The 14,081-nt window shown below is 49.6% G+C and overlaps 1 protein-coding gene across 1 annotated transcript in view; it reads right to left on the bottom strand.

Annotated features, from left to right (window-relative positions):
* ITGB5 (integrin subunit beta 5) overlaps positions 1–14,081 on the bottom strand; it is a 60,034-nt gene that overhangs the window by 13,985 nt on the left and 31,968 nt on the right. Inside the window, exons 9-10 of the mRNA XM_086751391.1 lie at positions 12,149–12,283; positions 8,883–9,312 (exon numbers count right to left, since the gene is read on the bottom strand). Coding sequence (XP_086607517.1) covers positions 8,883–9,312; positions 12,149–12,283 — 565 coding nt within the window. The remainder of the gene's footprint in view (positions 1–8,882; positions 9,313–12,148; positions 12,284–14,081) is intronic.

The raw sequence follows: 14,081 nt of genomic DNA, 5'->3' as shown, positions 1-14,081 counted from the left end.
ATTTCACTCACCTGCTGGTTTTAGGCTTTCATCTGCCTCTAAACCCCAAATACAGCACTCATTTCCAAATGCTTATTTCTGTTAATTACTATAATCAGAAGGACGATATGCAAACGCCAGACTCAGTGGGACGCTGGCTGTAAGGGCATCTTCCCTTTTTGGGCATGGAGTAAGTGACGAGCTGTTTTTTTCAAAGTTCATCTTGTTTTTCCTTTGGAGCTCTCTACTCTCTGAAACTGGAGGTTTCTGGCCGTGGGAGGGGGCAACTGCAGCAGGACAGGGGAGTCTGGGTACATGCATGGACCACCAGATAACACATGGGGTTGCAACCCTCACGCTGCGCTGCTTTAAGAGAAGAAACCCACCAACAGAGCTCTGGCTCCTGTAAAGATCTCGAAGACGTCACTTCTTCATTCTTTAATTCTGCCCTGGCATTTAATGCCTCATTAGCATGCATTAACACTTGCAAAAGGTCCGCTCCAGGCCAAGGAGAAACCCCAGTGAAAAGAGGCAGGAACAGCAGCGCTCTGTGCGGGCTGGTCCTCCAAGGAGCTGCTGCCAGGGATGGGGAGAGCTGCAAGGCTTCGGCAGCAACGAGGGCCTAGGTAGGGGGAAAGGAGGGGTAAGAAAGCACAGCCTTGCCCCTTTCGTGCCAGGAATGGAAACTCTGGTGAAGCAGCGCTCGATCGGCTGGCGAAAGCAAGCCCAGCTCGATTGCTGTTTCGGTGTGAACAGCCCTTGGCGTGAGCGAGGCAGGGCAGGCTGGGTATACTTGCTGCCTGAAACACGAAGGACGATGAAGAATAAACACAGCGCTGGGCAGAAACATGAAAGGAAATATCATTTGTGCTCCTGTGAGAAATCCAGGCAAAGATCATAGAATATCTTGAGGTGGAAGGCACCCATAAGGATCATTTTGTCCAACTCCTAAATAATAATATTCAACCGGCAACGATGTAATGGTAATGCCTGGTGGTGTAATACCCAATAGCACATTTATTTCTTGTCAAAGAAATCCAGAGGAGTACATACATCAAGCACAGAGCATTCTAGCTAAGAACCATCCATATCCACCTTCACCCGACGTCATTAGCAGAGCAATCAGAGGGGAGAGCTGGGCATTTTAACATGCTGCAGCACTGGCCACGCTTTCGCAGGTTACAGCCGGCAGGTGACGGTCACCCCGTGCTGTTGGCCCCAGCCCATTTGAACCTCTTGGGATCTTCAGCCTTTTGAATGGGATGGGGAGGCGCACGCTTTCGGAGGAGAGTGGCACATGTCTCAGGATAAAATTGGAAAGAGAACAGAAACCAGGTTAAAGGGGAAAAAATAAACTTGGAGAGGAAGCAGAAGAGAAAGATTGGGGAAGGGTGGAAATTATGCCCCGAGGGGAAACGTCAGGGAGGGTTCAGGAGCCTCTCAAAGACTGGAGATGTGAGGAAACACATGCACTGAGTCACCCCCACGCTCCTCCAAAAGGTCAACAAGGATTTGCATGCCAGAGAACCAGAGATTTCATGAAGATGAAATTTGGGATGCAAATGTCTCCTACTCGGCTCTCAGCCCCTCTCTGCACTGGAGCAACAAGCCACGGCCCCTGGAGATGAGCACACCCAGCAGCACGTGCAACATGCTGCTGAATTTGGAACCTTAAGGCAGAGAGACCTCAGAGCCACCTGCAAAGAGCGAGGGAGCTGCCGGGAGCGAGAGGCTGCTGCACAGACACCAGCAAGACAGTGTTAAGGACAGGTCCCTACCAAGGCGGTAGCTTATGGGGTGCCCATCTCTCTTGATTTCGGCTGCCAAAAGGAGGGAGCTTGTGCCCGAGCCAAAGCCCATCCACACGACCTAGAAAGCCTGCACTGGTAGAGGGTGTGTTTTAAATAAAAATCCTCCCTGGATTCTCTGTTCCAAGTAACAAGCGATTCACTAACACATGGTGACAGGTATCCATGGTCAGCAGTAACACATCAACAAGGTGCGAGTGCCCCCACTCCCCTGCCTCACCACAGCCTTCCAAAATAACAGTGGTTGATGCTCAGGAACCACTCGCTTCTAAGGAAAATTCAAACACTGCCAGAGAGGGATGCTAATGCCAGGCAGCCGCTCGCATAGCTCCTGGGGAGCCCCTCTCTGCCCTTTCAAATCATCTGGGAGCCCAGGGCTGGGTGTCCCTACTTGCCATGGCAGAAGGTGCCACCCTGGTGCGGGGCAGGGGGCAAGCACTGAGTATTGCGTCCTGCACGCGTCCCTGTGGTTTCTCACCCTCTTCACACTGTGTAAAGAGCAGAGAAGTTCTCAATGACATTCCCCATTAAAGGCTGAGAGGTTTCGAGTGTTGTTTTCAGACCTCGCTGCACCCAGGTCAAGCATGGCCAGACTCAGCCTTTCGGGAAGGCACCACAGGAAGCATCCCGAGATGACCCCAGGGCTTGGCCACTGGCTCCAATCGCTGGAGTGAACTCTAAAAGCCAGTATCACAGCTGTGATGGCAGCAGTGGGCTCCTCCACGGTTCCTTCCCCATCTGTGGAAATGTTTTCCAAATCGCCACTTGAGCAATCACACTCTGCCTCCCTAAAACGCTGCAAGGGCATGGCAGCCCCCACACTCTGCAAGAGGCCAAGCAGGAATGCAGGACTATCAACAACCGACATCAGGAAATATCTGGCATATACAAACATGCTTAGAGGAAAAAAAAAAAAACCACACACAAAAAAAAAAAAAAAACCCAAAAAACCCAGGAGATTTTCCTGATTTGGGGCTCAGATGTCGAGCAGAAAAATGACATCAGACGCATAGCCAAAGAGCATCTGCAGGGAGCTTGTACACAGGGCGACAGTGGCATCAGTCTGAGCAGGATGAAGGTGAATTCGGTTGACTGCTCTTCCAGTTAATCCCCATCACAGCCCTCAGCCCTGCCTGCCCCAGCTGACCTGGTCTTTACATTTCTTTAGGCTGACCCGCAGGATGGGAGTAAAGGGAGCTGACCTAAACCTTACATTTTGTTACGCTAATCCATGTTATGAGAGTAAGTGGAACATGCCCAGCTTTCCAGTTTAATCCCAAAAGGAAGAGGACAGCAGAGGTCCTCCATTTGATTTGTTTCATACTAAATGCTTCCAGTCTACACAAATTCTTGTTGGAGCCAAGATGTTTCACAGGTGGAGGGGGCGCCCACCCAACAGCGATGCCAGGCATGAGTGCTCCGGCCTCAGTTCATCACTGCTGCAGGACACAGCAAGTCAGAGGGGTTTTTTTCCTCTTATTCAGGGGGATTTTTTTTTGTTTTATGCATTTCTTCTGAGGTGCACAGGTGTCTCGGGCCAACGCCTTTGGCTGAGCAGCTTCTGCAGGCGATAAAAGCCAAGGCTGAAGGGGAATGCAGCAAGGAGAAAGGTTTTTAGGAAGCTCAAGGATAAACATGCAGCCTGATTAAGTCTTGACCACAGCTTAAAAGAGAGATGCTACCACAGTGCCATCTCCTTACTTATTCTGGCCATACGGTCCATCTGGGCTATGCAGCGGCTCCGCAGGTAGGAGACCTCAAGGTACCCGAGGTTTGTTGGCTGCTAAGAAGGAGCAACAGGCACCCTGTGCCCCTCTCCGCTTTCTAGCCCAACCTCATCCAGTGTCAACCTCAGAGCGGTGACCCAAGCTGACACCGCATCCTCTGTCACCAAACTAAGGCTCAAACACGCTGGTGGGCATGTGTGCTCCCCCATCCTCCTCCAGCCCAGGGAGCGGAGCAGGAGTGACCTGTGGGGTGGCCGCCCCAGAGACAGAGCTGCATCTCCTCCGCAGCTGCGTGGCTCGCGGCTGCACAAGCACTTAGCAACAATCAAAGCATTATTTTTAACTTCCACGTCTTATACGGACCTTTTGTCTCTGCCCTTCAGGTCCTGCTTTACTAGGCAGTGCTCAGATTCTGCCTTTTTTACACTAACTACATGAAAAACCCCCAAAATCCCCCAAATCAAAACCCTAAAGATAAAAAGACTTGACATGACTTAAAAAGAAAACATTGCAGATGTGTTTTAGGCCCTGTTCCTGATTCGCTTTCTGCTGCAGACCACCCTCTTCCCTTCTGGCAGGGGCTACATTTGCTTAATGCCACCCCTCTTCCTTGGCACCGCCGCAGGCAGTGGGCACAGGCAAGGTCCTCTTCCTCCCCAAACCACGCTCAACCCGTCACCTGCACCCCAGAGGTTAATAAATAGAATACTACCCATTTCTATCTTAAGAGCAGCTCCTGGTAAAAGCTTACACACTAGGAATGAAGAGAATTAAGGCAAGAAAAAAGTGGATCATCTTTATTCTCACATGTGAGCCTTCAGATGGACACCAGCATCCTCTGTCCAGGCACTACAACAGGGCTGGTGGACAACAGCTACAAAACTAAGAGTGGAGAAAGGTCTATTTCTGTAAGATGTGTCCATGGGCACAGTGATTTGTATGGCAACAGACCCCACCAGAAACCCCAGGGTGGAGATACCAGCGGTGCCATCAAACCTGAGCGCTGCTCTCAAAGCTTGGGGTCTACTGCACAACCAGAAACTGCCGCGCTGGCACCAGAGCGATCGTCCCACCAGACCTCCCACAAACACAGCGCTACGAAACGCCGTTACGGCACCCGGCACGGGGAACGCCAAAAACAAATTGCAGAAGCAGGAGCAAGATTTCTAATTTGAGGTTGTGTTAAAACAAACAAAAAACCATATCTCACTGGGCATTAGTACACTCTAAAACCTCACAGTGCTTCCTCATTTAATAAAACCAAGAAAGGGAATCAGTCAGAAGCCCCATGGACTTGTACATCCTCAGCAAGTTTTTGAAGTGGTTTCTGCAGGGCAGCTGGAGTCGCAGCGCATGTCAGCTTGGCTGTTCTCTGCGAAACAAGCCACAGATTTTCAATGAGCTGTCACTTCCTAAATCCTATTTCAGAAGCTATTCTGGCACTTGCACGTATTTGCAGATTTGACACCCGATCATCTATTGCTGACCCGTGCTTTTCCTGTCACTGGAAGCCCTGCACGAGCAAGCGAGGCCAGACTCCCAGCTCCGGTGCTTGGAGGCATCTCCATCTCACCGTGCTTCAGCCAGCCACCGTCAGTCCTCTTAACTAGTTAAGATGCTCTCAGCTGCTTAAGAGTTAGAAGGAAGTAGTAGAGTTTGATTTACAGTTGTAAAGTGTTTATAAATCAGATTTGTTGTCTAATTAAAAAAAAAAAAAAAGAAGAGAAACTACAAAAGACCTGACCCCACAAAGCTGCACCAACATCAGCAGTTGTGTCACTCAGGCAGTATGGATTTTTGGGACGAGATCCTTTGTGTTTTCGGGGGAGAAACAGCTCACAGCGTGGTGAGTGCTCGCTACTTAGGCCATTGGTAATGATGCTCCTGTGCACCGCAGTCCTGGGCCGAAGAGCACACAAACGACACCCACCTGGGGAGCCAGGTCACAGCAGTGATGATTAAGAGGAAATTTCTCTAAAGACACCAAAGTAAAGACAAGGCCATACAACCCTGCGTCTTCTCCCTCCAAAACAGCACCAAAGCTAATGAAGCCTGGCCTCCGGCGAGCCAGTCTCTCTTCATTAGAGGCAAACATGTGATGCCCTCACCGGGGCCTCCCTTCCCCCTTGCCACCTAGTTTTATGGGACCTTCAGGAATGCAATTAGTGCCGAGATGTTTCCTCCTTTGTCAAACTGCCCGGCAGGCTGCCAAGGGGTTCAAAAGCCGCCGGGCCGTGCAGCCAGCTGCCCCTTCCCCAGCCCCTCTGCCGGCAGGAGGAGGGGTCTCTTCCCCTCTCCCCCAGCTACCCACCCTTCAGAGTGGAGGCCAGAACAGCGCGTCGCCAGAGGGCAACTCCTCCGTCTGGAGGAACGCATTCAGAGCCTTGGGTTGTGCCTGCCTGCTTTGTCAGAGCGTGATGCCGTGGATAACCCGGTTGCATCTCTTTTGGCAGCACCAAGCACTTCTGCAAGCCACCCCCAATGGCCCTTCCAGGAGCTGGATTAATGGTTTGAAACAGCTACTCCGGAGCTGCTAACTGGACCGGGGGAGCAGCAGAACAAACACCGCTTATTAGTGACTAAGCGGCATTGACTAAAAGTTGGACACAACTTGAATCAATGTTTACGACACATTATAAATGACTCCTTTTCCTGTCTGCCTCACGAACATGTGGCATGTTAAACCTCCCACTAACAGGAATCAAATTCTCACTTCTCCTTCAGATTATCTTCCACCCAAAATCTACTTCTCCACTTCACAAGGGACTATGGAAGGACAGGAGCTGTATGCAGCTCGGTCTGCAGTCATTTCTCCTCTCAAATGCTAACAAAATGAGGTGCCAATATTTATAAACAGACCCAGGAATGAAAATGCTTTTGCTGGCCAAAAGACTGAGCAGCATGACACAAGAAGCTCAAAGCTAATTTCAGAGTATTTCAAACACGCTGTGGCTTTCACAGGGAGCACGAGATGCCAGAGCACAATCTGCCGCCCAGCCCTGTGTCACGGCAGTGACTTGATGGGGACAGCTTTGCTCCAGATCGTAAAGGGAAGAAATGCCCAAGCTGCTTGGTGATGGGCTCACGGTGCCGAGGCATACACAAAGCACAGCCCAGAAGAAGACATTGTGCCCAGGAGAAGACAGAGGGGGGCAGGGTGTCATTTCTCCCCCTTGCAGGAATAAAAGCAGCAAGCGGACCCTGCGCGGCTGCCTCGGGGAACATCCTGCACTCACGGCATGACCCAAACTCCCCTGGCTGCCAAGTCTACGTGTGCTAGTGGACTGAACTAAACACATGGCCTTTTTCAAGAAGGTCCCATTTGTAGGGAGAAGAGAGCATCTGTCTACTGGAAGCCACCAGAGATGCTTGTGTAGCAGAGGGCTCTTCGTTAGGGGCTGCTTTGGGCACAGCCCCCCTGTGCAAGCTCAGACACGACTGGTGGGCTGGTGACAGCCCAAGCCTCTCGGGCTGACAAAACCACCCCACAATGTTGTGTCATTGGCACAGTACTTGCCACAGCTCAGATTTAGCATCGTAAATGCTGGAATTGAAAAAAAAAAAACCAACAACAAACCAACAGCAACAGAAATACCAGGAGGCACAGGGAGAACCACCCCACTCCACACAGACCTGCGAGTCTCCATCCACCCCTGGAACAAAGAGGCCACTTGGCCTCAACCTACCCTTTGTTTTCTTTCATAGCTGTAAAAAGGACTTTAAAAAGCCTTTAAAAAAACTCCAGCAAATCCCAAAGTAGCTATGCTGCTCTGCCCAGCACCAGAAGTCCTCCACCAGGACAGAAGAAAGCAGGAGCAACAGAAGACACACAGCTTGTTTTCCTGCAGAGTGGCAGAGCCCTGGCTTTTCTGATGAAACGGAAATTCAGGTAGAGGAGAGTCCTTCTCTTCCAGTACCAACTGTTACACCAGTAACTCCCAACCTCTCTTAACCATCCCTGCCCTGCTTGCTGTTAAATATACTTCTTTTGGGAGGGATGATGCTACTAAAGCAATGCAGTCATATGGAGAACCCCCAGGCAGTATTGCGGTTAATTACTTCCACAGTTGAGTTTCTTTTTTTCCCTCATCAACCTTCAAATACCTTTTTTCCTGCACGGTCACCCTTCTTTCTGCTCTTTCATCAGCAGGGAGAGCTCCAGCCCTCCTGGTCCAGGACAGTGGCTGCTGGAGGTGATACCTGCCGATCTCACTGCTCTGCAATAGGGATGCCCCGGGGCAATGCCAAAAAAACAAGGTATCACCTGCCCCATCTTCAGCAGTGCCAAAACATCACTAGCCAGGCTGCAAGAAAGTGAGCACAAACGTCCTCTATCTGCCTAACAACACAGCCATCTCAGAAACTTTCAACCAAAAGGTGCCCTATCACTAACTGCCCAGCTCAGAACTATGCAGGGCAAGATAAACCGTGGGGAAAATCCCACCACTTCCCTGAAGAAAACATGAAAAGTAGCTATTTTTCCAAGCTTACACTTATTTTGGAAATTTTGTCCAAGATTTTCAGTAAAGGAAATATTTCACTTGCTTGAAAGCAGGCAAATTTTAAAGAATAACCTTTTGCTCAGCTCCAACTGAGGGAATTATGTCCGAGGGCTAATCCAGGCAATTACATGCAAGGTAAATTATGTGACCTTGGCCTGACAAGGAATTAAAGCCATTTTAGCAAACACAGCTAAATAACTCCTCTGTCTTTGCTTAAGCAAAGCTGACTGGCTAGATCTTTCCCAGTGAATGATTTGTTTTCCCAGTGGGCAGAAAAATCTATATCTAAAATAATTTTAGGATTCTTCAACATAGATTTTCTCTAATAACTAACAGACTAAAACACAACCTTTCCTTTCACCTGCGCTGCACCAACAGATTACTTTAAGTGCTTCATCTTTAAAAAAAAAAGACTGTTTCTGCCTATGCAGGGAAGGACGGCACATGTAAAAGAAATCCAAACTAAGAAGACACCACAAAGCTTCAAGCCTGTGCTGATTTACTCTTTCCAAGGGATACACTTCAGTGTGCAGGAGATGTGCATAGTTATGTCAAAATAACAACACCAAAGCCAAGACTCTGCTTTGGCAGAGGACAAGCCTACCAGGAGAGAGCCATTCACTCTAATGCTGGAAACTCAGTTCTGACAGGGATAATGCACTTTTTGCTCATTAGCGTGGATGCACTTAAACCTCTCCCTTCATTTTTCCATAAGGAAAATAAAGGGAGCACAGAACCCTCCAGAAACAGGGCAGATTTCAGCAGACAGGGCAGGCACAGCCCCTCTCACAGCAGCCCAGCAGCCTTCCCCATTTTGGAGTGCTTCCCCCATCCCCGCAAAGCAGCAGGTGAGGAAAGGCTCCTACCTGAGCAGAGGACTCCCTTGTACCTGGCGCAGGAGAAGTCGTCGCACTCACAGAAGGGCCCGTAGATGTTTCCGAACTCGCTCTCGTAGCAGAGGCACTGGTTGCAGCTGCACTCCCCTCTCCCGCTGCAGAGGGGTTTGCCCTCGGCCTCCCGGCACATGGCGTGGTGCATGTCCCGGCTGGCCCCCTCCTCGCACTCGCACCTGGCCCCCAGGTAGCCGGCGTCGCACTCGCACAGGCCGCAGGCATAGGTCCCGTTGCCGCTGCACTTGCCGCTGGCCGGCGCGGCGTGGCCAGTGCACCCGCAGAGGCAGTTGTAGGTCACCGCCACCTCCAGCGTGTCCCGAAAGCCGGCAGGCTTGATGGTGAAGGCATGGGAAGTGTCTCCAGTGGGGCAGCTCCGCGCCTCCACGGCCACCTCAAAGGAAACCTGGGGGGGGACACGTTGAGATGTAAGTTAACACACTCAGCCCCAAAATAGCCATCAAGGGTGTCCCAGGAAGGAAGGCAATAGGGAAGAGAAAATGTCCCAAGGAAAAGCCATGGAGGGACTCCCTGGAGCAGGGCCACGCTCAGCGCATTGAGCTTCACTCCCAGGTGTGCAAAAACCCGCAAAACAATTACACGTCTCGCAAGGGCATCTGCAGCTCAGTGCACCGACTTCTGCCAGTCCCACAAGGTGTTTGGCATCCTTAACATTTGAAAATTCCTTACTGTCAGCCATCAGCAGCAATTTTCCCCATCAGAGACCGTTGGTTTCCGTGAAGCGGGAAGGAGCCAGCCTATTCCCATGAAATAAACAGGGCAAAACTCTAGCAAGTAGCCCATTTTTCATGCTATTAAAAATAAGAAACTTTGTTGAAATCAAGCACTAGCAAGGATCTAACCAACACAGCACAAGGGTCCGAGATGCCTACAACATCACAGATTGATATGGGAATCCTGATCTACACATAGAGATGTGCAGCAGTCACACAGTCCCAAGCTTCCAGCACTCTGCTAACGGGACATTTTTGATGCATGCTGCTGTTAAGACTGCCTTCAGAAGGGTCATACATTGTTAAATGCTTACACATCACATCCCCTACTCATTTTCTCTTGCTACAATCCAGTGTCAGGGATTTTCTCCCTGGGAAAACCAAGAGCATCCAACAGCTGCTTGCTTGGCCCCTGATTTAATCCATGCTGTTTGGTGAGGGGCTGGACAGAGCTGCCCAAAGCTGCTGGTTAGCAAAGAGGATTAACCTTATTCCCAGGAAACAAGCCCCTCTCCTAAGCATCAAGATGGTAGGATTTTTCTCTGGAGACATTTGGGGTCACCTCAAGCTCTCACTGTCTGTGCCATCCCACATGCCACAGGGCAACGTGCAGCCAGAGGCACAGCAGCCACCTCCAGCCAGGAGAGCTGCACCCCACGAAGCCTCCCTTGACCTCCCGTCTGCTTCCCATGGCCTGAAGCAATTAGGCAACAAGCTCAAATTACAGAGGAGAATGCGATCAGAAAGCAAGCTAAGGAGATCAGGGTAATCCTGCTCCCTTTCACCCACTGACACCCACACCCCCAAGACTAAACCCCAGATTAGGATCCAGTGCCAGCGTTATCCTCTTTGGGGAAACTTTCTTAGCAGGAGTCAAATCTTGATCCACATGGAAGTAACAGGGCCGAGAGCAGCTGAACAAGGTGGGATGGAGGGATGGGATTCCTGTGATCCTTTGGCATGTCTACTTGTGCTCCGGTGGGCCAAAAACGGGAGAGGTACCAGCGCCAGCTCCCTGCTGTATCCCAAATCTTCTGCTGCCTGGGCAGAAGGTACCCCTAGTTCATCCAGATCGGGAGAGCCAGTCATTCCTGCCTATGCCATCAGCCTCTGCGGATACAGGCGTGCATGTACCTGCTGTGAAACCCCTTCACAGTGAGCTGCAGCAGCTGGAGAAACTCCCCCTGCTCGTGCCAAAGCCAGGAGCCCAGGATCAACCACCAGATTAACTCTGCTACGTCGGCGGCTGAGGCTTTGCTGTGGGAACAAGGAGGGCACGTGCCTAGCGTGGCAGCGCTCCAGGGACTGCTTTTACAGGCCCATCAGAGATACAGTAAAGTCAGCTAAAAAAGGGGAGGCCACCTCACTTTTTAACACTTTGCGTGATCCTTATTTGGCAGGGTAAAAATCCAGCTACTGTTGACTCTTTCAAACTATTTTTATATGCCTCAGCTCTTAGAGCTCTGGTATGTTTGCTGAGCCACTCTTCTCAAATAAGGCAATCGGGCTGCTAACGAACCTGCACCCGCATCCTCGCGGACAGCAAAAGCCTGGAGAGGGGAAGGGGATCCCTGCTGGTCTGAGCCCTCCTGCCCCAGCCCTGCAGCCCAACAACTTATTTACCTGTATCAATATTAAATTTTAACGAGCAAAGTTTAGCTTCTCTGTTTTCATATAAAAAAGCACAAGACGGATTATGCAGTGCATACTGTTAACATTAATGGGCAAACTCTATTTTTAGTGTGTGCTGCCATCCAGTAACTCTAGGAACTGAACACGAGAGGGGGGTTGCTGCCTTGCTGAGCACCCTGTCTTTTTTTACAATAACCCCAAAGTTAACCATAGCCTCTTCACTCTGGGAAAGACAGGTTTAGATTAGAATCATAGAATAGTTTAGGTCGGAATAGACCCTTAAGATCACCAAGTCCAACCATTAACCTAGCACTGCCAAGTCCACCACTAAACCATGTCTCTAACCACCACATCTACATGTTTTTTGAACACCTCCAGGGACGGTGACTCCACCACTTCCCTGGGCAGCCTGTTCCAATGCTTGACCACTCTTTCAGTGAAGAAATTTTTCCTACTATCCAATCTAAACCTCCCCTGGTGCAACTTGAGGCCATTTCCTCTCATCCTATCCCTTGTTACTTGGGAGAAGAGACCAACACCCACCTCACTGCAACCTCCTTTCAGGCAGTTGTAGAGAGCAATGAGGTCTCCGCTTCCTCTTCTCAAGGCTAAACAACCCCAGTTCCCTCAGCTGCTCCTCATAAGACTTGTGCTCCAGACCTCTTACCAGCTTTGTTACTTTTCTTTGAACGCACTCCAGAAACTCAACATCCTTCTTGTACTGAGGGGCCCAAAACCGAACACATTATTCGAGGTGTTGCCTCACCAGTGCTGTATACTGTATTTCATTGCCCAAGACCACTCACTGAGAGAGGTAAGTGGCTGCATGGGGAGTGAAACAGCCTCTCCAGGGGACAGACAGAAAGACAAACTCACCGTATCTCCTATTTTGAGATCGCCACACTTCCTGAGCCCGGGATAGGACAACCCGTCCTGGCATGTGGCAGTGAAGGTCAAGCCAATGTCCTCAGGGCTGTCCCAGACTGTGAGCTCCACCTTGGATCGAATACTCTAGAAACACAATGGGAAAGTAAAAAAACATCAGGTTCCCAAAGGAGGATGGGTTTCTTCCATGTTAGTCTCTTCTCCTGATGTTTTCAGAGGGTAGCTAGGATGTCTCTGCACCTATATGAAAAAAAATCACCCATGCACACACATTGACTTTTGGGTTTGACTTAACCAGCTCAGGAGACCTCTGACAAATGTAGCTAGACTTACAGGGAGCTGCCTACAACCCCTGCAGATGGCTTATGCCCTCAAGGACAGTCCTGATGACCACCGTAGCCAGCATTGAAAAGATATGGATGCACAAGAAAAAGAAAGAAGAAAATATTCTCAACCACAAATGGAGCAGCTCTGAGACAAAGACCAGAGCCTCATGCGCACATCTGCACCTCGTACTGCCCATAAACCAGCCCCTTAGTGAAGTGCAAAGCCTGATTATCCACCGCAATTGTCCTGTGGCCTCTGTTGTACAGCACAGAGAAGGTGTAAAACTAACTCCATCCTGCTTTCTTGTTTTCACCCAATGGGTCAGAAAATATATTTTCCCTCTCAGGAGAAAATGGCAAACAAAAAGTACCCATTCAGATGCATCAGCTGGAAACACCACTGTGAGAAAAAATAAATGAAAAATCTCTTTCTTTGCGAAACTTTTCAAAGTGAAAAACATTTTCCATCAGCGAGGTTTTGGTATGCTCCTACGTCGTTTCTTCTGCTTCTCATCTCTCTGCCCTGCTGCAGACACAGACTTTTAAAGTCAAAACAAAATGAAGTTTATAAGTATTAATTCAGAATGAGGTTATTTTGTTTCATTCTTCCAATGGCTGGAACTGATTTTTTTAATGAGTGGTGTCCAAAACAGACAAAGGTTTTCAAAATTGAGCTTTTTGTACAAATACATTTATTTTCCAAAGCCAGCTTGCAGCTCCATCCTTCTCCCCCTGGTCCCCAACCCTCACTGAAGTGACCAGATTAAGGGAAAGTGCTCTTGCCAGGCTGTGTGGTGACAAAGCCAGGATTCACATGCCAGCAAAGAGCTAACACTTTTGGAAATGGGCAGGAAATAAATGAGTTTTGGCCTGGTGAATCTAAACAGCACTTGAGGAAAAAAAAAAAGATTAACTTCCCATCTCTCTGCTGTAACGGAGAAGCCATTCATGGGGGCAGCAATTTAGACTCTACGGAGCATCCATCACCTGTGGGATGAAGGCCATGCATGCCAGTAAAGCTGAATAAAACAGTCTGCCCAAAATTATCCCATAGAAATTAGCTGTCACACTGATATACTCTCCTGTCTTTGTGCCCAGAGCATCTCATCTTGGGCACGGCAGCAGACAGGACACCAGGTCAGACCTCACTATGACCTTGCGTGGGCCCTTCTTATGTTCTTATATGGAGGTCAAGATTTCTCATTAGCACCATACAGTAATGCTATTAGCCTAATTGTCATGCTATTATTATTAGCCACTTTGCACCGTTACACAGCAATATTCTCTCACAGCACCATAGCCACCACTACAGGTGACTGTGGGACTTAGGTCCTGTGCTCTTTGGTGACCCCCAAGCCTGCTGTGCCTTCAGGGACGAGCGGAGGATGCTGGAGTGACCTAGAGGAAGGACCTGGCCCTGAGAAGGAGCAAGGTCTCTGCCTGAAATAAAGCCATCTGCTACAGCCCGAGGGAAATTCACAGGATGGATCATTTCAGTGTGAAAACAAAGAAATACTGAACTGGCAGCAGCTCCAGGGATGGCTGATGTGAAGGCTACCTGCCATGGGAAACCCAACGGTAGCATAACGAGCAAAACA

This window comes from Chlamydotis macqueenii, chromosome 6 (assembly GCF_036417535.1).
Source record: "Chlamydotis macqueenii isolate bChlMac1 chromosome 6, bChlMac1.mat, whole genome shotgun sequence".
Lineage (NCBI taxonomy): Eukaryota > Metazoa > Chordata > Aves > Otidiformes > Otididae > Chlamydotis > Chlamydotis macqueenii.
The sequence above is the reverse complement of the archived record's forward strand: the minus strand, read 5'-3'. Positions and strand labels throughout refer to the sequence as shown.